Source organism: Chaetodon trifascialis, chromosome 7 (assembly GCF_039877785.1).
Source record: "Chaetodon trifascialis isolate fChaTrf1 chromosome 7, fChaTrf1.hap1, whole genome shotgun sequence".
NCBI lineage: Eukaryota > Metazoa > Chordata > Actinopteri > Chaetodontiformes > Chaetodontidae > Chaetodon > Chaetodon trifascialis.
The window spans coordinates 9726123-9752671 of NC_092062.1; the positions used below are offsets into that span (position 1 = coordinate 9726123).

Genomic DNA, 26549 nt, shown 5'->3' on the forward strand with positions numbered 1-26549 from the left:
CAGCAGCTAACAACTTATATATATATATATATATAACTATCTTAGCAAAATAAGGAAAAATAGAGAAAGATGTCATTGTGATTCCATAATTGAAACAAGCACAGATAAAGGCACAGAGGCCACAGGTCAACAGCCACCTGCTCAGGCATTGGTTGGCTCAGGAAGCTGCAGGTACTGTAGCAGCAGCACATTTTGTGAATGATTTTACTTTTTAAGCATTTTTGCCAATACGTGTGGGATATCCTGTAGAACATGTTTTACAGTGAAGAGTGCTCATCGAATGCCATTAGAATAAAGGTTTAATTGATGGATAGACGTCCCTCAACCACACATGCTGCTCAAACAATAACCTTCAACTTTGGAAACGAAGTGTAAAATCCACAAGCGTCTGCATCATGAAATCAATTCAACTTTTATTCAGCTCCGTTAAATCCTCATGTTTGCATAATTAGCGGCATGTCTGAAACGACCGCTGTCTGTCTGCAGTGCGCCGCTCATCTCTTGCTAGCTGGGCTGGGTCAACTCTACATGTGCCTCCAGGCCCTACTTCCATTTTTACTACAGTACATGTTTCAGATGTTTATTGCATGATATATATTTCACCTGATTATGATATAAAAAATGTTTGATGTGCAAGTTTTGAGACTGAACAACTTCCACATTAACACCAGCCTATAATCTGTCAGAGGAGGCGATGATCAACCCAAACATTTCTGCTTTCCCTGTCAGTAACAATGTGTTCTGTTTCAGTTCAGGTGGCAACAAGAGAAAGTACTAAACACAAATCAGCGAGTGGATTAGTCTCTTTGTCTGCCACACAAGTGGATCCTTGCTAATTTGAAAATGCAGCTCATCTGAGAAATGCTGCTTTTGCCAAAGCCAGCGAAAGCACTGATTTTAGTATAAACAGCTGAGCGTTTCAACAGCAACTAGGACACAGCTTGGATTGAATTGGCCAGTCGGTAAAAAAAAATTCCCATCTCTTACTGCACAAAAAAGACTTTTTGTGCTCATTACTTTCATAATGGAAGGTGGCAACACTGCCAAGGTCATACAGGACAAGCACACATTCTCACACAAGGATACTGGGCACAAATGAAGCTGTAAGGTCTGTGTGTTATCTGATAGTGTTTAGCTCAGTGTGTGTTTTTGCCAAAAACAACTCCAGCCACTCTGCTCAGCCATGAAACATTTTGCCACACGGCATCCTTACATCGAACGCACACACAGAAACAATATATGTTAAGTCACTGTATGTTAATGCACACTCATGTAAACTTGCACAGTCCTGTTTATGCACATAAGCACTAACTGTACACTCCTCTTCCTGCTGTCATCCAAAAATAATTCTTTCATCCCTTGTTTTCTCTTGCTCTTTTTATTGAACCATTCATACACAGTTTAACACATAACTACTGTACACCCACATGCACTCACTCTCACTTGCGTGCGCACTCAGAGGGAGGACGGCCACAAGGTTTGTTCTATTTAAACCTGTAAAACACGGTGTCATCATTTTTCTGACAGTCCTGCAGACAGAATTTATCTCATCATTAATTAACCATCATATTTCCAACACAGTGCAGCTTAATTAGCACAAGGTCATTGGGGAGGGCTTATTAAGTGGAACAAATTTGGGCAAGTGTAAGAGAGGAGGCAGAGGATGGAGGAGACGGAGGAGAGAGAGAGAGGTGGGATGACAAAGAGGTAGGCAGAGAAGAGATTAAAGAAAGAAAGAAAGAAAGAAAGAAAGAAAGAAAGAAAGAAAGAAAGAAAGAAAGAAAGAAAGAAAGAAAGGGAGGAAGTGTGTGTGTGTGTGTGTGTGTGTGTGTGTGTGTGTGTGTGTGTGGTTTGGTCCGACGTGACAGTGCTGGCTCAAAGATTGATAACTGCACCGGTTTTTGAAAGCCCAGACCTGGAGACTAGGACAGGAGCTGAGGGAGAAGAGAGAAGAGAGACAGGGTGAGGGAAAGGATGGGGGAACTGTGTGTGTGCGTGTGTGTGTAGGGGGGTATCTGAACCGGCAACTGGGGACCAGTGAGGGAGGGGGTGGGTTGAGAGGCAATGGGGGTTGTTGGGGGGAGCCAATTGCAAACATATGCTGGCTGGCAGGCGGTGGAGAGATGGATTGCAGTGGGACAGTGTCAGAGAGGCAGTTTCATCACCATCTCTACGGCCCTGTTCACCTGGTATTTTTAGAACACTGGGGAGATCTGTTAGTCAAAGGAAGAAAGGAGGAGGAGTAGGAGGAGGAAGAGACCTGAGTAGCCATAGGTAACGCCAGGCTCCACTTAGCCAAATCTGTCTGGGGCCTCAAACGCCAAGTTATTTTGGGTGGCTTGGCTTTCCAAAGACTGATAGATCTGATGGTTCTTGATATCAGTATTCTGTTTTGGTCAATCAGCCTAAACTTTGTCGAGCCACATGGTGAAATCTGTCCCCGTTTGACCTTTCCTGAGCAGAGAGGAGCAGCGAGCGGCCTCAGCCCAACACCTCGGGGCTAATTCCTGAAAGAATAATGCATGATTTAGTTGAAAGTAAAGTAAAAGGCACCAGTTTAGTCGGCGGAAAACATGGCTGAACGTACACCGGCCTGTGCGCACTGCAGCGATCAAAGAAAATGAAGTGCTTCTTTTTGCTTTCAAACGTGTTCATTTTCTTGTCATTTGGAGTCTGCTTTCAGCTTACCATGCATGTTTTTTTTAAACTCTAAAGAAAAGCCATACAAATACAGGAAGAGCATATTAAAAACACAGTTTATATTTAATCATCTATATCTTCAACTGAGGAAAAGTGTGTTTTGTCCATACCTCTGAGTAATCCAGTCACAGCGTCTCGCTATAGTCAGCTCCCATTAATGAGCGTGGTGGGCAATGATGGTCAGATCTGACTTTAAATAAAAGGCTAATATTAGCCCTGTATATCATTATAACCCCAGTGGGGGATCGGAGGGGAGGATGGGTGAGATGACAGAGTCCAACAATCTGACAGGTTTTGGGTGTGAGAGAGAGAGGAGAGAGAGTGAGAGAGAGGAGGGGGGAGAGGGAGAGAGAGGAGGGGGGAGAGGGAGAGAGAGCTGAACTGTTATAAAGTGACACAACTGGGTCTTCGTCTCAGTCACACCACCACTCCTCACTGCAGGCACTGAGCGGAGATGAGGGTTTTTGTCCTTTTGTCTGCCTGCATGTGTGTGCTCTCTCACACATGTATACTTCCGAGGCCCTCGTGTCCTCGCTGGTTGGCACAAACCGAGCCGCGTGGCGTCTGATCGTAATGGCTCGCAGTGATCTCAAAAGGTTTTTATTGTTACATTTTGCATTACAGCTCAGAATTATAATAAGAAGTTGTCAGTTCTGTTATCACCCACTTGTAATGTCGCACTCAGTTGAATTATCCTCTTCCCTCAGTGCATTTTCATCTGAATATATAATCTCCCTTATTTAGTTAATGGATGCACGGTCTGAGCCAGCCTAGTGGGAAAACAGTTGTATAGTCTCCAGAATCTGTACAAGTGTTCCCGCTAGTTTGATTTTATTGATTTTGATTGAGTGTTGCACATGAGGAATGTTTTTTTTCCTGCTTATTCACAGGAGAACAATAGAGTTATCTTTATTGTAAAACAAGAAGACGGTACAGCCATCAGTTTCGAACGTTAACTACAGCGAAGAGTAACTGCCCCCGAGGAGGAGCATGGAATAAGTTGTGTATCACGTCTTTTGAATAACAGCCCACTTTCTTTATATGACTAAAACTGACTTCTATGAAATCATGCTTGTCCATGAGTGCATATGTGTGTCAGTGTTATGGTAAAATTGATTCTCTTCCTTCTCTGTTATGACCAAAAACACCACATATTTCACCGCATAGTTAGATTTTTATTTCACTGCTTTCTATTTTGTTCTAATTTACCATTCTAACATCAGTGTGTGTCTCAGTGCGTGCGTGTGTGCGTTCCCTGCTGTTGCGCTGGGTCTGCAGGCACCTAAACCAACACTTCAATAACAAGGGAGTGGCTTGAGAGCATGATTGACAGCAGCGACCTTGCCTCAATTGCTTGTAATTAGTTCTTTAAAAACAGGGCGCCAAAAGACAACTGACCTGTCTTGCATACCTGTTTTCATAGGTAATTGTTAAAACGCCTGCCATTTTCATGCTTGTAATAATAAACTCTTTGAACTAATACACTCATCACTCTTGAAACAGGAGTGCTGACAACCCAAAAGAAAGATGTATTTGTTTAAGTCGGGGGGAAAAAGTGTGATAGAAGCAGCTGGGGAGAATGTTTTTAGTGTTTTGGAGATGTCTAATTGCTAAAATCTGCTCACAGTTTTGCAGTGCAGTTGCTGGTACTTCAGCAGCATTACTGTATGTCTGAGCCAAGTAAGCGGGCGCTAAAATCCCTCAGAAGAAAAGCGAAAACCAGGTGAAAAAGGCACGAACACAGATCCAGAAATAGCTAGCATGATGCATGCAGCGCAGGTGTGATGACTCACAAAATGAAGACAGGGATATTCAGAGCATCTGTTTTCATGACTGCAGTGAAGGGATTGTAAAAATAAATATATATATATGTTGTTTTTCAAAGAAGTTTCTTATTTTGGATTGAAACTGGTATTAGTTTATTTAGATTGTTTTAAATCTGAGTTTTTTATGTTTTGCATGGAAGAAAAATTCTGCAGTAATATGTATCAATTCAGAAATGAGCAGCTATGTATTTGAATGAAAAGACTTGACAGTATCCATATTTTCTAGTCAAATCCAGGTTTACAATTTGCACCATGTTTTTTCTGCCTGCTGACATGACAGAGTTGATATATATATACGTTGCTGTGGTCAGTCACATCACTGTGCCAGGGGCCGAGCACGGCTGAGTGGGCATCTGGCTTTGCAGCGCCGGGCTCTGGGCTTGCAGCCGCGTCCCAGCATGCCGTGCAGCGCGGCCATATTGCCCCGGCACCGAGGCCCGGGACTGTCCATGCTTGACGGGCAGAGCAGGGGCGGAAGAGCCCTGCCTGGAGCCAGCATGGTGGCAATATGGACCACACGGAGCAGGCAGGGGTCAAGTCACACCAAAACCACGAGCCAGTGTGTGTGCAGGGCGCGTGTGTGTGTTTGTGTGTGTGTGAGGGAGAAAAAGAAAGAGAGTTAACAGTGTGATTGGGAGATAAAGAGTAGATAAAGGCAACCCCTAATTCATTAGAATAAATCCTTTCCCTTAATTATTGATAATGAATCTGCTCTTTAATCTTCCTCTTTCTTCCTTCCCTTATCTGCCTGTGTCAGCACTTTGTCTCTCTGGCTTGGTGTTGGGTGGTAAGGCCTAGTTTTCAGCCACCCAAGGGCAGCAGTCAATAACATCCCGTGCTGCTGGTACTGTAAGCAGGGATGTGATTAGCAGCACGGGGAAGCAGAGAAAAGGCAGCGGGAAAATATTCAGTGAAAAGTATTATTCAAGGATGTGTGGACGCTCTGTGGCATATTCAGATATCCTTAAGTTATTCTTCTTGTATTTCCAAACAAAGCTTGAGTCAATGTCAAATCAAACCAACCGCAACTAAACCGAATAAACCAGCGTCTGCTCACTATAACCGCTGACCAACATACGCCAGCAGTCAGTGCCGCGCAGTCGTCCCAGTACAACATCAGCGGACCGTTTTTTTGTGTGCTTCCGCTCACAAAGCTCTGTTTCCCAGAGGTCTGTGCATCTCACGTAGTCCCGGCGTGGTACTGGCAAGGCCTCAGCGACCCCTAGCTCACCTTTGTGTTTGCTGGCTGCTTGTTTGAACAGGAGCCAGCGGACAGCGCCTCGCTGTTTACCCTACTCAATATTTCATGGAGAATGAACACTCACAGAATGAGGGATCGCGTTAATATTGCTGTTAAAATTAAGCGATAATTAAAATTTGTTAGTTTAAAAGCCATTGCAGTCTATAAAAGTTTGATTACTGGAAAATTAGGTGCATTAAGTTTTTATGGGTTGGCCTGTGCTATCGCTTGGGAACGATTTTTATGCACTTGTCATGGGCATATGGTGCAGAATTGTGGGAGTGTGTGTGTGTGTTTGTGGGCAGGGGGGCTGTGAGGGAAGCGTGTTGGGTATCTGAAACGCTGACACACTTTAATTCTAAAATGTCCACCCCTGCGGTCTTACTCATCATTACTTAAAGCACAGGACTAGCATAGCCTGGTAGCCGCAATTGTGACAAAATGCCAATTATAAATCTGAGCCTGTGTCTTGGAGACGAGAGGTCAGAGGTCACGTAGGTCTTAGCTGCTTTATGACCGTGTCGTTTGGCGAGTGATGTCACATCAGCACCTAATGAGGCTGCGTGTTGTTGTTGCTCACTCTAGCGTCCATCTCCTCGATGCAGGGGTGCAGCAGGGTCCCATTGGCTCCTATTACTAACGGTAATGTTAGTTAGCAGTCGACAGCTCGTCCCAGAGTCGGAAGCCACTCGTCATGTCAGAGCAACATGACCTTGACTTGTGGAATAAATCTGGACCTGCAGTTTGTCTTCTCATAACGGCGTCTACCTCATCTCAGTAGTGCAGCTCCAACAGTCCCTCCAGCGGTTGAAGTTTTTCTTCCCCTAAGAATGATGTCACCCGCCGTTGAAATCCAAGTGACATTACTCAACCAGACAAGAACGGAGAATGTGCACAGTTCACCTTCATATTCATTTCACATCCTGTGGCACAAAACCAGGCAGTTATGCAGTGACACAATTGTGCGGCTAACTGTTGACAGTGGTTGGACATTATGCACAGTGGGACTGTGGAAAAACTGGGCTGTTGCCAGCCTGTTTTTCTTTTCTATTGAAACATCAGACTGTCATGGCAGAAATGGATGTTGCCAGGCATCACTAATGAGCCAATTAATCAATGAATTAGCTGAGCAGCGATTAAATTAATGTGAGCTGGACGGGCAAGCGGCAGTCGTGGATATATCCTGGGGAAGGTGATTAACACACGCGCAGAACAGGCAGCGATCAACAAGGCTGCTATTAAGTTGGACAACTTCCTGAACTTTTCTCTTTTCGGCTAAATATAGAACAGCTTAATTCATTTTATATTATGTGGACGAGAGATATTATCATATTTTCCAGTGTCTACATTGCATCACTAATATGCTGTGGAACTCAAGAGAGATTGAGTTGTTTTTTTTCCTTATGTTTGCCTCTTTTTTTTTTTTATTTCTGCCGGCCTTTCAGGACTAACTCCTGAAACTAATACCACAAATAATCAATAAATATACATTTTGACACCATGTATTTTTTATTTCCTAGATAAATAATGTAACATAATCCTCGCTCACTTACCTGTGACCACATAAGATAAATGTTAATATTAATGGTGCAAATAAAACACTTACAAGACATAATTAAAATAATTTCCTTATTATCAAGAAAGCGTTCCTATTTTTTTATTGCAATGTTTCTTTTTTATCACTTAAGTAGAAGAGGGTGGGGTTCACAGGGGTAACACATCATGGCAACATTTTTCAGATAGTCAAAAAGGTGTGTAAGACTCATAATCACAAAATCTTTTCAGTCTTATCTCCTCACAGCAACTGTAGCAGTCATACTCCTAACTCTAATTTCTGCTGAACTGAAACTATTCCCCACGTTACTGAGGTCCCCTCAGTGCCCCCTCAAGGAAACCTGCTGCTACTCCAAACTCACTGATGCAAACCACTCCCTTGCTTATTGCATGAATCAACATCTATACATGTGATGTATCGCAAGCAGTTTCGTATCCTCTGTTATCCGATGAACCCCTGTGGGCTGCGTGTGTTCTTCCATCTGCTGGACATCATATGAGTTTGATTCATTATAGTTTGGGACAGTGGTTCCCAAAGTGGGGTCTGGGGCCCGTGCAGCAGACAGTCTTGAGCAGGCTGTCGGGGTCCTTTTGGGGCCTTTTTTAATAGTCTCCAGCAAAACAATGAACAGTCTCGGTTCACTGCAGTTTCATTCACTGGTAATGAGTCCATTTAGTAAATATAAAAGAGTAACTAGCAGCTGTAGGTGACACTATCATCTCCTCATCTACGATAATTCATCACTCAATCAGTAATAACAATGTCCCCGTATGGTCCAGTAGGACTAAATGCTGTACACTCACAGTCTGTGAGACTGAACTTCAGGTCTACCTGGTTTCCAGAGCACACTTGAATGTGTGTGTTTATCGCCCAACAGTGCTGAACTCTTCGTAATCAGCTGTGTGGGCTGTTGTCTGTCCAGCACTGTAGCACATCATCTCTCCATGTCCAAAGACTCCCACCCCCCACCCCCCCATACATACACACACACTCCGCTTTAGTCGAGACATTACAGACAGGGTGGGTGGGTGGTGGTGTTGGGGAGGCTCCCTTGATTATGTGACATCCTCCGGAAGACCGCTGGAGTTGTTTCCTCCATTACTTAGAGAGGGAAAAAAGAGGCCTTTTCACTATTGAGACTGTCACTCTCAATTTGGGCTAACGGTAAGCATGCACAAGGCCTCCTGGATATTCCCCCCCACTCCCACTCACCTCCCCCGATACACCCACGCCATCCCAACCTCCCCTCCCCCTGCAGCGGATCGCCGTGGTGACAGTTTGATTAGATCATCAATCGTGGCCGTTAACAGCGGTTTTCCTGAGCACCTGGACCGGCAGGTCACAGCTGGCTCTGAGCTACTGCTGTCCCCCTGACCCAGAGCTGTGTGTGTGTGTGTGTGTGTGTGTGTGTGTGTGTGTGTGTGTGTGTGTGTGTGTGTGTGTGTATGTGTGTGTCTGTGTGGGCTTACAGACCCACAATTGCACATGCAGTCCAATTGTTTTTATGTGTACGCTTTGTACTGTATTTGTGAACCTTCAAGTGCTTGTATGTGCATTTGCATGATGCATGTTGTGTGTCCATGCGTGTGGCATACATGGTGATATTCGCACACATGTCCACGTCTACAGAGTGTGCAAGCACAGTTGTGTTTCTAAGCGTGTGCGTGAGTTTGAAATGACCTGAGCGCAGTGCAGAGCTCTATTTGGATGTCACTGCTGTTTCAATTCAATACAAATGAGAAATGCATTTCCTCAGGGGGCATTTAGACCCACCTTGTTATTTTCTGCTGTTTCTTCTCTGACCTGGGAGGTGGAAACACTAATGAATGTTTTAATTCTTCACATGGGTTGTGAGAGACTCCTTACAAGAGAATGAGGGCGATGACAGGTGGAAATATAAAAGTTTATGCACGCAAAGACGCTGCTAGACTAATGAAATTAAGAAGAATGGAGCAATACAGTCGACTTAACAGAAACAGAGGACACATCTGCATCCGTGCGTTCTCGACCAGATACTTTCCAGAGTGTATTGTTCCTGTGTTTGCAGATACACAGATAGCAATGTGTAGCAGTTATAGCTATTCATCTGTAGCACACACACACACACACACACACACACACACACACACACACACACACACTCTTTACCATAGCTACAACACAACGCACTTCACAAACACACACATACATAAATTCACCTGCTTCCCTGCGTCGTCTTCGGCGGCTGTATCAGGTCCCTCGTCGTTCTGGTAAAGCAGTTAAATTTATGGGCTAACAATAATGGGACAAAGTGTGTGTCTCATTGCGATTCCTCAGGTATTCCATGATTAAATAAACGTCCCTGGTCTTTTCATAAAGCTTGTTTATGGCAGCGTGGCACCATATGCTACTGCTTCCACCCCACCCACCCATCTCTTTCGCTCTCTCTCTCTCTCTCTGTTTAATTCTCATTCTCTTTGTCTCTCTCTCTGTTACTCTCTATGCTTCATATGCTGCCCTACACTGCCTCTACCAGATGCAGGCTAGCCATTATTCTGTGGCGGAGTCGTGGCGGAGAAGCTAAAGTTGTGAATTAACGTGTCGAAGCCATTACAGAGTGATGATGATATCCATCTGCACTGTTCATAGGTGCTACTTAGTAAATTGTCTGCGCTGTAATGGCACAACACTAACAGTATCATTCTGTTTTATCAACTCCACGGTGTTTTCGGTGAAGTCGATCCTGAGCTGGATGCCATTGAGGATTTGGTTTGTCAGCTCTGTGTGGTTCCACCAGCAACATGTTTCAAACAAGTTGGGGCAGGGACAACTAAAGACTGGGAAAGCAGTGGGATGCTCCAAAAACACCTGTTTGGAACATTCCACAGGTAAACAGGTTCATTGGTAACAGGTGATAGTATCATGATTGGGTGTGAAAGGGGCATCCTGGAAAGGCTCAGTCGTTCACGAGCGAGGATGGAGAGAGCTAAGCTAAAAGCTAAGGAAATGCATTTATAAAGTGCATATTGGGGTAGAAGCAGTCATGCCTTGTATTAACACAGCGTTGTAAGTCATAATCTAAATGATGCTACAGAATCTGCTCTTCTAATTGTAGCTCTTAAGGCAAATCTGCATGTTAAGTTTAACAAAGCATTCAATAAAATTGTTAGACACAGATTATGAAGATCATGAACTTTTCATGTCAAATGTGCAGAATCTTGCATGTAAACACATAAATCCTCACATTTTATCTTCCTCTGAAGAGTACGTGACACCTCAGTCCTCTGTGGGTTGATAGGTTTGACTATGCAAACACAGGCAAATCAGCAAAAGTTTGACTGGTAATTAATTCTCTAAGCAGTTTAGGTGTGTATGTGTGTGCGTGTGTGCATGTGTGTGTATAGGGCAAAAAAAAAAAACAACAGTCGTTACAAAGCAAGTCAGAAAAGCAATTAACTTCTCCAGCCAGGACATGGCATTAAACACGTGTGATCGTTCACTGTTTTGTCTTGTTTGGTTGCTGGAGTTGCGTTGTGTTAGAGGGCCAGAGACAGCGAGACTGAGTTTGTGTACTCTAGACTTTTGTTGTGATTATTAATGGCCATTTCACATTAACCTCTCTGCGCTAATATGCTCGACAATGGCCCAAATCACCTGAGCGATGAGGACGATGGAGGCGGCCCTGTCCCCCCCATCCAGCCAACACTGTAGCTGCTACCCTACTATCCCCCCACCCTGTGACCAAGATTAATGAAACCTCCGCCGTTTTTAATTAGCACGGCCACAGTCATCAATTACGTCTGCCCCACCCCAAATACAAATATTGTTATATTTGGGGGGAAAAATTCTTGATTTATTTCATTGTGGTGGCTGAAGGAGTGAGATGAATGGCCTCCCATCATGGTCATTTGCAGGGATGAGGAGGAGGAGAAGGAGAGTGGAGCAGAGTGGAGGACATGGATAGGGCCAGCCCGGGAAAGCCAAGTCTACAGGGAAAGACCAGTCTGGTTTCAGTGTCCCTGCGCAGGGATCTGACTCCAACTGTCTAGGAACTTAATTAGACTTTCCTTGAACCCAGAGCTGCACTGATACCAGTTTTCCTCGAGCCGATGTGAGTAGCAGGAGATTTTGCAGTGCAAGTACCAATCATACTGCTACATATTCATGTCATTTGTTATCGGCCTGATACAAAAAATACCACAATATTCAGTATCCACCAGAGGATCAAGACTTTTCAATCCAATACTAATTTTTCCTCCTAAACTGCAACAAACCATTAATAAATCATTCAGATGCACTTGCTGTAGGAAGCTATGAAAACATCATGCAAAATTTGTCAAATACTCTTCTGAATTGCCATCACAGTGTGTGAGATGCAAATATGTTTAGCTGGAGCAGATTTTTTTATTTTTTTTTTTTTAAACAGTGAAAAGGAGTCTATGTGCTCTGCTCTCAGACTCAGGATTGACATTTCAGCTCCACATGGCAGCTGTGATATTTGACCATCCAGCACATGAAATTTAGTCTCCTCTGCTGTGTTGCTGTCTGGATGCGAGTATTTGTTAGCGAGATCAGCACGAATCCCAAAGTGGCATTTCTTGATTGTTACTTGAACACAGAGAATTTGTGTGTGAGGACATTTTCCTCATGTCACTTTTGATGTGCTGATTGCAGCAGCATTGGCAGGCAGGGTGAGGCCGCTGGCTGCGTCTTTGCCATGGATATTACATCCCTCATGACAGCTCATGCACTAAGCAAGGGCACTTAATCCACATAGCTAGGTGACGAAAACAAGACAGCATTAGCAAAATACTGTGCTACAACTTAATGTGTTCGTCCTTGTGAAAAGAAATAGGACGCCTGCCAAATCCTTTTCTCTCGACTGCTCTGTGCTCCGCCCGGTGCACTTCAGTGTTCGTGAAGGCAGACTGGACTCCTGTTCTTAAATCCTGCCGTCCAGCTAGTTCTGGTACGACACGGCAAAGGAACAAAGAGTGCAGGCACAGTGTTTGTACTGACTCTGGCTTTTATGAAGGGGCTTCATGCCTCCGCTCAAACCAAGTCTAGACTTACTTTTCTTACATTAGCATTCTTGTATGAATTGAGTTATGAAGAAAAATAAAGTCTTCTCCAAATTACTTACTTAAAAAAAAAAGAAAAGAGAATCTGTAGTAGACTCGTTCATAAATGACTGGCCGGGTGCAGCTCCGCTCTGCAGTTCTTCATGTTTGCTAATATCCGACTAGGATTTGTCGTAATAATAATGCAAGTATGCTGCTTTACGACTCGAAGATGTGCACCGCTCATTTCTGTGGTTTGGGAGTTTGGGTGTTTGCGCTGCGGTGAGCCAACAGCCATTTCACTTGTGCCGGCCACACATACAAACACAAGCACACACGCACACACAGATTTTATACCCTTACTGCCACGGCCATCGCCTGCCCACTGACTCAAGAGAGAAGGGTGGGAAACATCTTGAATATTTTATGAAGCTCGGGAACCCCACCTCTGTCTTCCCTACCCAGCAAACCACCGCTGCTGTGTCCGCACGCACGCACACACAGACACACACACACACACACCAGCAGAAAACAGAAATAATGTTTTAAATGCAATCATTGTCAGGCCCAAACAATGTCATTTATCAAGGGAGCATTTGGGACTGTATAATAAGTTTCACATTATTAATACAATTTTTCATCCTCTGTCAAGCCTATCTGATTTATGGCACGCGTGTGATCTAAGGTGATCATTGAATTACAATTCCAGTAATAAGAGAGAGAATGGACCTGGTCTTTTACTTCTGGCCAGTGGAGCACACACCCACACCCACACCCACACCCACACACACACACACACACACACACACATGCACACAAACACACGCACAAAATCCTGGATGAACAGCCTCCAGTTGCAACATACAGCAGTTACACAAAACATACAGCAACAGCCGCCACCGTCTTATCTGTGTTCTAACTTTTAGCGCTCACACCACGCAGCAAATCTGCTAGATATTTGTGAGTTAAACCAACGTGCCAGCTCCCTAATTTCAGTGAGAGAAAGAGGAGAAGGGAGAAAAACAAATGAACCTAGGCCCCTGTTAATTAGATAAGGCACAAAGCTCATTATTCTAAAATGATATTGGGGCCCAGAGAGTAAATATGAGTGGCCTGTTAGGGGCTTGGTAATGGGACAGGGATGCACGTCATTACAGGGCCGAATGATTTACAACTAGATGCTCTTTGATGTATAGACTGTACCTTTTATTAAGTGGCTGTCGTTACGGTCACTGGCTCAGTCATTTCCCTTTGTGTCTAATCAAAATCCATATTCACGTCCCACCATTCAGGCCCAGGCGCTGACGATGGGAGAGAAATTAAGGGGAAGGTCCCTCCCCGCAGCCTCTAAACCCAGCCTTGGCTCACATTCAGCGACAGCTACTACAGATGCTCACGGTGCAGATAATATCTTCTAACACACCACAGCAGCAACAAATAGACAAATGGGAATGTGAAATATTTTTGAGGTAATTAAATAACAAAGACAGACTCCTATCATAACATTTGGATCCAGTTTGAACAAGTATTTGCACTATTAGCAGTCTCGCCTTTCGCTTTATCAGATTAGCTGGTTGTTGAGGGCCTGGTGATCGGTGTCATACATCATCCTGTTTGATTTCTGTTTAGAGCGAATTTGGGGAAGCTGCTAATTGGATTGCGGGAGTCTAGCCCCAGTTAAAGATGGTAAACAGCAGAGCAGACTTGTCCCCCAACTCACAGCCCCACAGGCTTTCAAAACGCCAGCTCTCCTCAGGATCGCTACAATTTATGACACATTTTCTCTGTATTCTTAAAAGATAATTAGGTTTATCACCCATTTTTTCCCTCTCAGCCCCCCTTTCCTTCCCTTTTGTGTACCTGAGAGCACACAATCGCAGCATAAAAACATAAATATTTCTGCAGCACAGCAGCGCTGGCAGGTGAGCCTAATGAAATTCTGGGAGTGTAATTTGATTTACGAGGTGCTAATGCGGCCTGATATTAGAGAGAAAAAGCTCTGATATGGCTGCCTTGTGCTGTATTTAAGGCCTATCAGAAGCCTGATAAAGAGCATCCTGTCCTCAGCACTGTGGCTGAGTTATTGTTGCAGATATTCATATTGATAGTAATTCTTCCCGACGCAATTTAGTGCCGGCAATATATAAATATGGAGATAATAGTTAATTTTGGGGGCTGCTCAGATTGCAATGCTTTAAATTCAAGACTTAAAAAAAAAAAAAAAAAAAAAATAGAAAAAACCTAAAAAAAACTTTGAGCTGTGAAGCATCTGGACACTTTTTAAAGTGCTGTTTAAAGGATGGGGGGAGGGGAGGCCTTTGACCGAACCATGTCACACAAATCAGATTTCCAGTACTTTTCAGCGGCTGCTAATTTCAGCAGGAAGCTTTTTGGAGCTCTTGATTTGCAGTTTTTTGGTTGAAACGTTTTGATTAATAGTCTGATATCCATAAAACCTCTTAAGCTTTTAAATTAACGGAGTCTGGAATCAAACATCACACCAGCGTGTGCATTAACGCAGAGAAAGGGATCATTTTATTCACAAGCATGTTGTTTTATTCTCTTACAGAATAAATAAATAAATAGAACTACTTATTGTAATTTGCGTGTGTGTGCGCGCAAGGGTGTGTCTGTGTGTGCACATGCACGCTTCCCTGGCTTAAATTTAGGTCTGTGCTTCAAAGTGTGTTTGGGACTATTGAGCTATGGCTCATAATAAAAACAGGCAATAACAGGGCCACTACAGAGGGACCTGGCCTTTGCGCCTCCTTGGTCCCCCTCGCTCCCCTCTCCCCTCCATGCCACCTCCTACTCCTCATGGCCTCTCCCCACCCCCTAAGTTATGGGCTGAATAACAGCGCAACAATATTAAGATAACATTTCCTGATTGTTTGTCAGGCAGGAGGCTCCTTCACCCCGCTTTCATCACGTCCACCGTGTTCATTAAATTGACAATTTGTATTTGCCCTACAGCGGGATAAACAGGAGCTTATCTGATGGGCCTGGTCTTTTATTATTTATTTCATTATCTTTTCTCTCTCTCTCTCTCTCTCTCTCTCTCTCTCTCTCTCTCTCTCTCTCTCTCTCTCTCCTCCCCCTCTTTCTCCCGGGATTGAAGGTAAACATAAATCAGCAGCAGCATCTCTGTTGTGTGCTGTTGTTTATATTGCAGTCATATGCAGCGGCAGTCCTCTCAGAGGAGGTTCATCTACAACACTCTGCAGACACATGTGGCCTCTTCATGGAGGTTTTAGTTGTTGTTTTGTGCGACATGCTGCCTGTACACTCCTGCGGGCCTAAGTATGATATAACTCGATAGATATTTCACTTTAAAACGCCCTGCTGTTGGGATAATTCTCGGACTTGCTCCTGAGAGATTCTGGTCTTCTTTCTCCAGCAGAGTTTGTACGGTTGTTGTATATACACTGCAGCAAGCTAGAGATGGTTGTCTGTGTTTGCTTGAATGTTAAACCAGCACCATCCAACACACTGATTTGAGTACCTGCAGACCACATTGACTGCAGCCCTTTCGAAAGCATTTTTCCCAAGAACCGTGAGTGATGATGTTGCCCAGTTCGATATCTTAGCCCGGGAACAAGCCTGTCGACGGTCGACATTGTGCAGGCAAACTAAAAATAACGAAGCCAGTGTCCTTACTTAGGAAACACTTGTCCCAGAAATTTAATCTTTTCCCCATTTTTTACCCAACACCCCCCTCTAATCAGGTTTCAATTGACTGCCACTGAAGGAAGAGCCTCTCCTCAGACACATGTATAGGTCCGAACCCAGTCAGCCACCATTTAAGCCTTACTCAGTCTTCCTCCCAATATCTTGGAGAGCTCAGGGCCAAATGATTTAATCTTCATTCAGCTAATTTAGTCTGGATTTAAGCTGCCGGGTTGTCGAAGTGCAGAGTGATGGAGTCTGAAAACAGGATGAGAGGGAAAGGGAGAGCAGGGGAAAACGGAAGGAAGGAGGGAGGGAAACAGAGAGCGAGAGAGATAAAGATAGAGCGATGTGGGGAGAAAGAGAGAGGCGAGGGAGGGGGTGGGGGGCTGAAGATGATGATCCATCCTGACCCTAGTGAATGCTGTCATGTTCCTCCCTCTAGGTAATCTCTCTCACTCACTCGCTATTTTGCATGTGAAAATGCTCTCCTGACAGTTGCATATCAGATAAATTTTCTCTTTTTTTTTCCCCTCTCTCCCCCCTTTCCCTTCACCAAATAAACAACAGTCTTCACTTTGAAGTTGTCTGTTTGTGTCAGTTTGGCTTGAGGCACGAGTCGGCCTCTCTCTCTCTCTCTCTCTCTCTCTCTCTCTCTCTCTCTCTCTCTCTCTCTCTCTCTCTCTCTCTCTCTCTCTCTCGTCTGTCTTTGTGTTGTAGTGTGAGAGCATCGACGGATTATTTCCTCTCACCGAGCGGCCAACACAACATGAAAAGCCAGGGAAGGAATCCTTAGCTGTCCAAAAAGGCCAACACAATTATTCCAGTCAATTAAAATAAAATAAAAAAAATAAAAAAAAACGAAAAAATTGGTAAGATGCTCCACAGCATAAAGCCAAACTTGGAGTCAGGAGGAGCAGGTGTGTCATCAGCCCGAAGCTATGACATCGTCAGTGAAAGTCATAGTTTTTGTCTGATGCAGTGAATCGTGGGGATCAAGCAAACGTTTGAATCCCCTTTTCATCTATTTTATCATTGAACACTGGCCTCTTTATAGCACACTGCTTCATCCAGAACACATGATTGCATTTTACACTGAACACACACTCTGCAAGATCCGCCTCAACAGGCACCACCTCACCACTTGGGGGCGATAGTCAGTGTGTGGTAATGAGTCAGGTCTTTTTTTTCCAACCCCTGTTAGAGGTGCAGCAAGTCCTCCTGAGGGATTTATATCACAATTAAGGCCAGTGTGGCCTGTGATGTTCTGACAGTAGCCCTATATGCCTGAACTGATGACAGGATCACACCACAGTATAGATATGGTAATGAGTGACAGTATAGACACAGTAGCATGCAGCTTTCTGAACGCACGGGAAAGAGGCCCACCTGGGTCTTTGAATAAATCTGCACGAGGTGTCAATCATGTCGCCTTGCTTCATGATCAGAGGGAAAGAGAGAGGGAGGGGGAAATGGAGAGGGAGGGGATGGAGAGATGCAGGAGAAAGAATAGCAGAGATGTAATGACTAAAAGTAGAACTTGGTCACATTTCCTCCTGCTCCGTCTGCTTCTTCTTCGCTCTGTTTTTTGATGTATATTTATGCTGTAAGATTTAAATCACTTCTTCTTTTGACTGTGCTTCGCTATCGTGTGGTAATTTTACCCCAGAAATACCAAACATCTTAAACAGAGTGTATGATATGAGCATTCAAATTCTAATCTGTACCTGAATCCAACAGAAAGGCGCCCACACCGTGAAATCATAGCTCCTTTTTATTAGCAGTGTTTCAGCCCAACACATTGTCCTCCTCAGGCAAACACCCGTGTGGACAGAATGAGAGATGTGTGTGATAAAATTGTGAGACATCTCAAAATTCTATTTTATATTAATGTATTTTATTTATCTTGTGATTAAGCAGGAATGGATGTAATTAAGTTATTGCGACATCAACAGCCATTTACTCTTCTAATACATCTAATTTCCTTCACTTTTTTTTTTTTTTTTCTGCCTGAGGAAGACTTGTGTCGAGCCAAACGCTCTGATTCCAGTGCGCAGGGACCTTCCTATTGTCCCTGTTATGTCCAGCATCTCTCCTGCGATCAACACATTCATCTTTATGTTCTGCATTTGTAGGTTTGAAAGAAGAAGAGCGGGTCATGTCTTATTTCCTGTTCTTCATTGCATACATTTAGAAAGCACAGCCATGGACATGCTGTACAATGCCATCCCTGAAATCCAAAAAATTTAGAACTTTCTCAGGCTATGTTAAATCTGAAATGCTTTGGCAGCATTTGTGAATTAATTGTGGTTGTTTCCTATGTTAAAATTCAGTTCAAGCAGGCATTGTAAGTCTTCAACACTGGCAGCCCTCTCTCTTACTTCTGTCTCTCTTTCCCTTTCTCCCTCTTTTCTACACACGCATAACTACACATGCACGCACAAAATCACTCAAACTCCGTCTCTCTCTCCCTCTCTCACTATCTCTCTCTCTTCCCTCTACCTCCTACCTTTGGTGTGTTTTGCATGGTGCCTGGCTGTTTAGAGGCAGTATGCATATGTATGGGCGAGACGGTGGATCGTGACGGGATCTGACATGCGGGGACAAGATCAAAGCGCTCCATCTGATCCCATAAAAACAGACGCAAACCCTCCTCTCATCCTTACAAAACCCCCACTGATAGTCAACTCTGCCAGCCCTGACTCCTCCATCTTCTTTCCTCTCCTCCTGCCTTTTTTCCTCTCTCTCTCGCTCTCTCTCCCTCTCTCATTTTTCCTTCCATCCCAGCATGCCGCGTGCCCACGTCAAGGCCTGCCTGCCTGCTGCCTGCCTGACTTTGCGATTACGCCCTGTGATAAACAATGGCCCGTTTAGCTCATAAAGCAGGAGTGTTGTGCATAATGCTTACAATAAAAGATAGCATCTCTTCACTCATCTTATTTACCTCTCCCACGGTGGCATGGGCGACGAGCTGTTCTATAAATACCGCAGGGAGGAAGGAAGTGGAAGGAAATGCAGATGCAGACGTACATCTGTTGGTCAAATAAAGTCTCTGCCAAGTCAGTTGATGAGAACAAGAGGAAAACAGGGCTGTTTAAATATGCATTTGAGCTTAGAGCCAGGTGATAAAGGCGCCATTTTAAAGCTGCTCCATTCTTCCTGCTAAATGAGCTTAAGATGTCCTCTCAACGAGCGTTTGAGGACATCCATATCACGTTTAGATTCATCTTCATGGAGCATATAGATTGATATGGAAGCCAGGACACATTTTCCTTTCTATCTCTCCCTCTCTCCATCTTTAATTCCCTCCTTTCTCTCTCTCTCCCCCCTCCCTCTCATCCCTCTCATTCTCCTTTGCCCCCCTCCTTCCAGTAAGGAAGATGTATGAGTTTGAATTATTGATTCAGACACATGCTACATGCTGCTTGGAGTCATTATTTGTTCAGGTGAGTGTCATGCTGCTCGCTATGAAACAGATACCACAGGGATTAAGCGACACAATCAGGACTTAAAGACAGCCACCCTCCCTAAAATAACATGGCCCTCTCTGCAAGACGAATGCTCCCCAAAACCCGACTTCATTTGTTTATGACTCGCACATTAGTCATTCTGCGCCTAAATTATGGCGCGGGGGTAAAGATTAATTCAAGCGCAGGCTTTTTCCATTGTTTTTACTTGTGTGTTTTTTGAAGCCTAATAACAGCAGTTGAACATAGGTGCAAACATCCTGCACATTGATAAAAGGAAGAATAAAATAATGCTTTTGTAGAGTGGTAGGAGTCAGCATGAAGAATAGACAGATGTCCGGAGTAAGGAACAGCATGCGAAGTCACATTTTTGTCCGGATATCAAAAGTGGCTTTTTGCACAATACAACAAACCAGAGAGAGAGAAGTTAAGATGGAGGGAAGCTCTGAAACAGGAGCCTTAAGAGAGAGGCGGGAGGCAAAATGTTGCTAACTGTTCATTTAGCCCTGGCTAAGTGGTCAGGGACGCTGGACAGGTGAACTCTATTCTCCCCACTGGCCCTGCGGGTGTGTGTGTGTGTGTGTGTGTGTGTGTGTGTGTGTGTGTGTGTGTGTGTGTGTGTGTGTGTGTGTGTGTGTGGACTGTAACAGAATTTCTCTAGTCCTCTGGGCCCTGGTGCAAAGCAGAGAATAAATGGTGGAGGTGGCAGGCCAGGACAGAAAAATCAATGCCTGCTTATACAGACATGACACACCAGCAGCCAACTGCATTCTGTGCGTGTTGTGTGTGTGTGCGTGTGTGTGTGTTTGTAGATGTACAGCACGCAGTCATACGGCCCTGTGCTCTGTGGGTGTGTGCGCGAGTACCCAGCAACCTCCATTTCCTTTCTCGCAGGGTAGATTGTCTGGCATTTTATGTCAGCTTTGGGATCAGTAAATAACTCGTCGTTTTTTCCCCTCCTCCTCCTCCTCCTCATTCCCCTCTGCCTCTCTTCTTCTCCTGCAGAAAGTTTGAATGTGACTTGTGCGAGCGCTCCTTCAGTGAAAAATGGGCTCTGAACAACCACATGAAACTGCACAGTGGGGAGAAACCATATAAGTGTGCCTGGCCGTCCTGCCACTACGCCTTCCTCAACCTGTCAGCCATGAAGGACCACTACAGGACACACACTGGTGAGAGACACTGAGAGCTCGTAACCTCCACCATGAACTGTTACTGCTATCCTCCTCCATAAACACACTGACTGACACTCTAAACTCCAAAATTCTTTTTAGTTTTTATTATTTTTTTTAACAGGCAAATAGTGTTTCTATGAGTGAGAGACAGAAGGTTATTTATCAAGAAACACTATACTTGGATCAGACAAAATGTACTTTTTCATTCCTCTATAGCTGTAGACTGTTTAACAAAATGAAGTTTATGTGTTAACTGTGAAAATCTCACATTAATTATGAATCTTCACAGCTTTGTTTGGAAAAAATATACACACGTTTTTGGCCGATAATAGCCATGACTTGTCCATCTGTACTGATTTTCAACATCCAGAGAAAGTCGAGAACTAGTTCTTGGCCATCGTGCAGACACTCTTGTTAGATGGTTAAACCCTTACCTCCTGATCCCGATAGGACTGTCACAATTATATGATGTTATATCAGCCAATTCAATTTGAATAGAGACAATTAATAGCCAAAGAGAGAAGGCAAAAGATGTTTGGATTTCATGTTTGTTTTTGTTTTCTGCCATCCTCCAGACGTGGAGGGTTTCTTGATGAGGGAATTAAGGTAGTGTGTATTCCCCAGATCCAACTGGTTGTCATGTGTATTTCCCCAAAATCCATCTGGTCACCAAGTGTGTGTGTTCTCCAAACCCAGCTGGTCAGCAAGTGTGTGTTCATCAAATCCATCTGATCCTCAAGAGTGTGTTTTCCCACATTGAACCGGTCCAGTGTGTGTTCCTCTATGATGCAAAGTGGGATAAAAAGGAAAAAATACACACAAAGTTTGGTGTGTGTGTGTGTGTGTGTGTGTGTGTGTGTGTGTGTGTGTGTGTGTGTGTGTGAGGTTTATTCATATTATTCCACCTTTGATCCAAAAAGAGAGCATTACAATACAGTTCTTTTTTTCTCTTTAAAACTGGGAGGTGTGTTGTGTATTAATAATGCTAGCAATGCAGAACTTTATGTTGCTCTCTTTTCTAACCTTAAATGCATCTATAATTTGAACATATAACGTAGAGCTTTGAAACAAACTGATGTGACAATCACCAGCTGGATCTGTATTTAACTCTCTTCTTTATCACGAGTTCACTGGTACTGGAGCATGAACATAATGAAACAAAAACAGTTCAGTATTAATCAGTGGGTATTTCCGGTATGTTTTTTTTTTCGTCTATCCTTTCATTTCTGTATGTACAGTCCACTGTGGGACTGTACTGAGTCATGTTTTTTCACTCACTAAAAACTTTGGAGAGACAGATGGTGCGGTGGGCGGTGGGAGGATACTGTCTTGAATAATAGCCTCGATAGGAGCCCAAGTCAGACTCTCTGAAAGTGTCTTTATGCTGCAACCCAGCAGCTTCCCCTCGGCCTCGGTAATGTCCCACACACAGCTCCTTGATGCCCTTTTAAGTCAATGACAGAAGCAGCAGCAGCCAGTGGCCTGACAGGCTGACTGAGCGCTTGCAGGAGAGCCCTCCATCCGTCACGGGTGCCTGCTGTGTGTGTGGTGAGTGTAGACTTGCTGGATGTTATTTTAAATGTGTTTTAACAGTGATGTAATGTCAAGGCGCCTCTGACATAATTAGACGTTTTATTTTCATTTGTTTCCAGCCCTCATCATTCCCCATCAGGCGACTGCTGTCACACTGTCACCTAGCTGTCACCTGGAGAGGCGTGGGGTGCGTGGTGGTGGTGGTGGTGGTGGTGTGTGTGTGTGTGTGTCTTAATGTGAGTTTGGCAGGAAGAAACACAGACTTGAAGAGAGTGAGTGAAGTGATTGAGATGGAAAGTGCTGAAAGAAGAGAGCTTGAAAGATCAAGGGTGACCAAGTATGAACATATGAAAATAGGAGAATTGAGATTGAACCTGAAATAACCTCATTTTAGTGAGCGACAAGACCTGACTTGATTAGCAACCCCCAAAAAAGCTAACACGATTTGGTGTAGTGTGACCCCCGACACTCCTTTGCCAGTTGTAATTGGTGCTGGGTTGGACGGTTAGCTACAGCTATACAATCATTGCAATCACATTCCAGCAGCCAACCTGACACACTGAAATATTATCTGCATGTGTGTGATCTGTTTAAAGGTTATAAATCGGCTCCTTCACGGCACTAAGATGCAATACTAATAAAATAAGCAGGAGATTTTAAAGTTGAACTCATCCTTCCTGGGAAGAGAGCAGTCAGTAATGGAGGGGATTTGAGTTATGATGACTAACTGGGGAGTTTGCACTGGAGCCGAAAGTAATGGTGCACACATCCAGCTCATTTGCTGGAACTTTAAAATCCAAAGACACTTGGTGAAGAAAAACTCCAAACACTATCCCTCTACTAAGAACTTCATCAGAGTGGCAAGTTCTGAATGAGTTGGTCTTCGTCGAGTGTGTGTAATTGGTTTATAAGCCCTGAAAATAACATCTGTAATCCCCCAAAAGAGCAGTCTTTGTAATGATCTCATGTTGAAACACCACGAGATAGATTGAGCATAGGTTGAGCACTGAGATTATGTACAAACAAGTTAGGAAACCGTAATAACAAAATCATACACATTTAAACATTAAGGAGATGCAAGATATGCATCATGATCAAGTACGAGAAAAATAAGTGCAACATTTATACATACATCTTGGCTGCAGAGTTTGCAGTTAGCAGTTCGCTAAACCTCTCCCCCAAACAGTGATGGTCAAATCATAATTTAGCAACCACATGTACACACAGCAGTCCTGTAATGTCCTTGTAATGTTAAAAGCTAAAAGAGGCTTACTTTTTTGCCTGGTCATGCTGGTTTAGTCTTTTATCAAAGTTTTCAAGTGCATCTTAAATGAAAAGAAGTGAGCTCAAACCTTCAAAAAGTCTACCAAAGGTGGAATCTTCAATTAACTAATAGAGCTGACATTAGCTTAATTAGTTCGCAGGCTACAGATGTTCAGATGCTGCTAGCAGCAATTGTCATTTTAGCAGGCAAATTGATGGATGCTGGATAAAGTTTGAAAAGCCTGCTTTTGTCTGCCTCTGTCTGAGATCCAAGAATTCTTTCTAAGTGATTTTAGAAATGCATTGTTTCTAAATCCTCATTTTAAACTGCGCGTGTAAAAATGGAAGGCTTGATGGGCAGAACAGTAATGAGGAGGTGGGACTTAGCAAATAGTCAGTTAAGCAATAAACACTTGATAAAGGCAAACTCAACAATACATATTTAGCCTTTTCACCCATAACTATATTGTAACTTAAAAAAAAAACAAGAACAAGAATAAGAATAAGAATCCCGAACAGAAAATGTCAAAATTCATCATCCTGTGGATTTATTTGCTGGTTATGACATGCAGATCCCCCCCTCCCCACAAAAAGAAAAAAAGTTAACACCTTCACTCTCCTTCTCCTGCCTCTAACGGGATTCATTGTTCCTCCCTGATTTGTGTGTTTTTTATGTTAATCACTCCCTCCTCACACACCAGTCGTGTCTGAGAGAGTGGGAGGAGGGCGGGGGTTGGGGATTCAGTGGTCGTCAGCCGCCAGGGTCATTTGTAACGGCTGATGAATGAGAGACTCAAATAAATAAATAAGTGCACTGCATCTGACCCACCCAGCTTTTCCCAGGCTCTTGGGCGTTGTGGGGAGTGGGGGGAGTGGGAGGGCCGGGGGGAGGAGGGTTTAACACAGCGACAGGGCCACAATTGATTTCCTCATTGCTTCAGTTTGTCGCTTAATCTGGCGATATGCTGATAAATCTTCGCACTTTGTCAATTAATTTCCCTGAAAAATGAGACCCAAAATGGCGAGCACATCAATACAGCAGCGGATTCCGTGTCAAAAATTAAGCGGTAAAATTAATTGCCCTCCCATTCGCTCCTGCTAAAACATAACTAATGAGGGAGGCAATTATAGCTGCATGCAGACGCCTCCGGGGTTATTTAAAACACACACACACACACACACACACACACACACACACACACACACACACACACACACACACACGTGTATATTTATATATATATGTATTCACACACACGTGCAAAGAGAGGTTGTATATTTTGACTTCAAAGTTCGTTCATTGTCTTGCAATAAGGCATATTTCATTCCAGAAAGGGGTTGAGGGTTGAGGTGTATTATGGAAACAAAAGAGAAGCGATGAGCCAATATTCAAATTTCTAAAAAGTTTAAGGGCTCTCAGTGCACATTAGCAGGAAATGTAATATTTAGGGCATTTTATGGCTGGAGCTAGACTGTGAGTCATGTATGCTTTTAAAGGGATGTTGCTTTGTGGTTGTTGCCATCTGTGTGTGAACAGCTGAGGATGGATGTAACCCTGACCCCTCGTTCAGGTGAGAGTAAGACTTGAGGTTGAGGCTGATAACAGTGGTTTTAGGGTCAGTGTTGCATAAGGATGAAGTTTAAAACGGATGAAGTGTTATCCATGTACAGATAAAAGGTAGAGGTGAAGGTGAATCAGGAGTGAATGCAGTCAATGCAAGGTTGTGTTGTGGGTTGGGGGGGGGGCATGCTGCTTCAAGCCAGCCAGATCCTCCAGTGCTGACAGCATGTCACTCTTCTACTACCCCACCTCGCCATCGCCACCTTGCTCCTCAGAGGGCTCACCGCCACAGAACAGCAGATGAAAAGCACACATGTAATTTATCGCCAACGTTTCCTCCTCAAGAATAATTGTGGCGACCGCGGCTGGGCGCAGGGATCGATGGCTATGGATTTTTCTGCGGTGGGGTCTTGTAGCGTTGGGCGTAATGAGAGATGGAAAGGAGGGAGGAGGGAGTGGAGGAGGGACCGGTGCTGTTTTTCTGATAGGGAGAAAAGGTCTGACCGGTTCCTCAGTGACTGTTCTTTATTTACACAGAAATGTGTGATTTTGCATCTAAAGCCCCGAAAGCTATTTTCTCTCACTGAGCAATGAGATCCTGCATGAACATATAATTATCTACCAAAGTTTGACAAGTTTTGGATCATTTGCATGACATATTTCTGTAGCTGTGTGCTTGTCTTTGCTCTTCTCATTGGTCACAGTAAAGCTGTGGTCAAGCGCTTATGTGCGCCGCACAAGATTTAGCTTTGATTGTTGCTTAGTTGCTGCAGTTTTTGTGTTTGGCAGAGATCACTGTTCAATCCCTGGGATCCCTTGTCTGCTGATAGAGTTTATACTCCACTTAATCTATACAAAACACTGTCGCGGTGAAGAATACAGATATTTTACTCTCTGTTCTGTTCCACATTCTGTGATATTGTCTGTCCAGGAGCATCAGACATCAGGTATTTAGAAGAATAGATGTAAAGGGCGATATCATGCAGCCACAGAAAGTCGCAGAACAGACATTTATTTATATGAGAACATTGTTCCTTTTAAAGGCCTATAACGCTGGGATTGAAAAGTGAACCTGTATGAATCGGCTAACGAATGCACCTTTTTAAGGCTGTTTTTCTCCCCTCTAAGTGGCACTGCATTAAAACTCTTCTCACAGTCGAGTGGCTTTAAATGGGTGTAATAGAAGAAACTTGAGGCTGCTTTGTCTCTGTGGGCTCAGTGAAAGCTGCTATCCGTGCAGAAGAGGAGCAGAGCACCACTGAGGCCCAGCTGGAAGAGTCACCCAAATGTGTTATCAGTGTGTGGCGAGAGCCGGAGTTCAACATCAGCATTTAGATGAATATTTAAGTGATGCAGTGTGTGTCTGTATGTTAGAATGTGTGGGGCCAACAGTGTTTCCACGTATGTGCTGGCACACAACATGTTCGTGTGTGGAAACGTGTTACTGGCACACCACATGCAGTTTGATCTGTGTGTAAGTGTGTGGGAATATCTGCATCTACGTGTGTGTGTGTGTGTGTGCAT

At 43.9% G+C, this 26549-nt stretch overlaps 1 protein-coding gene across 1 annotated transcript in view; it reads left to right on the forward strand.

Moving 5' to 3' along the window:
• Positions 1 to 26549, forward strand: part of znf407 (zinc finger protein 407) — a 138745-nt gene that overhangs the window by 64336 nt on the left and 47860 nt on the right. The window contains exon 6 of the mRNA XM_070967118.1: positions 20499 to 20665. Within this exon, the coding sequence (XP_070823219.1) occupies positions 20499 to 20665 (167 nt within the window). The remainder of the gene's footprint in view (positions 1 to 20498; positions 20666 to 26549) is intronic.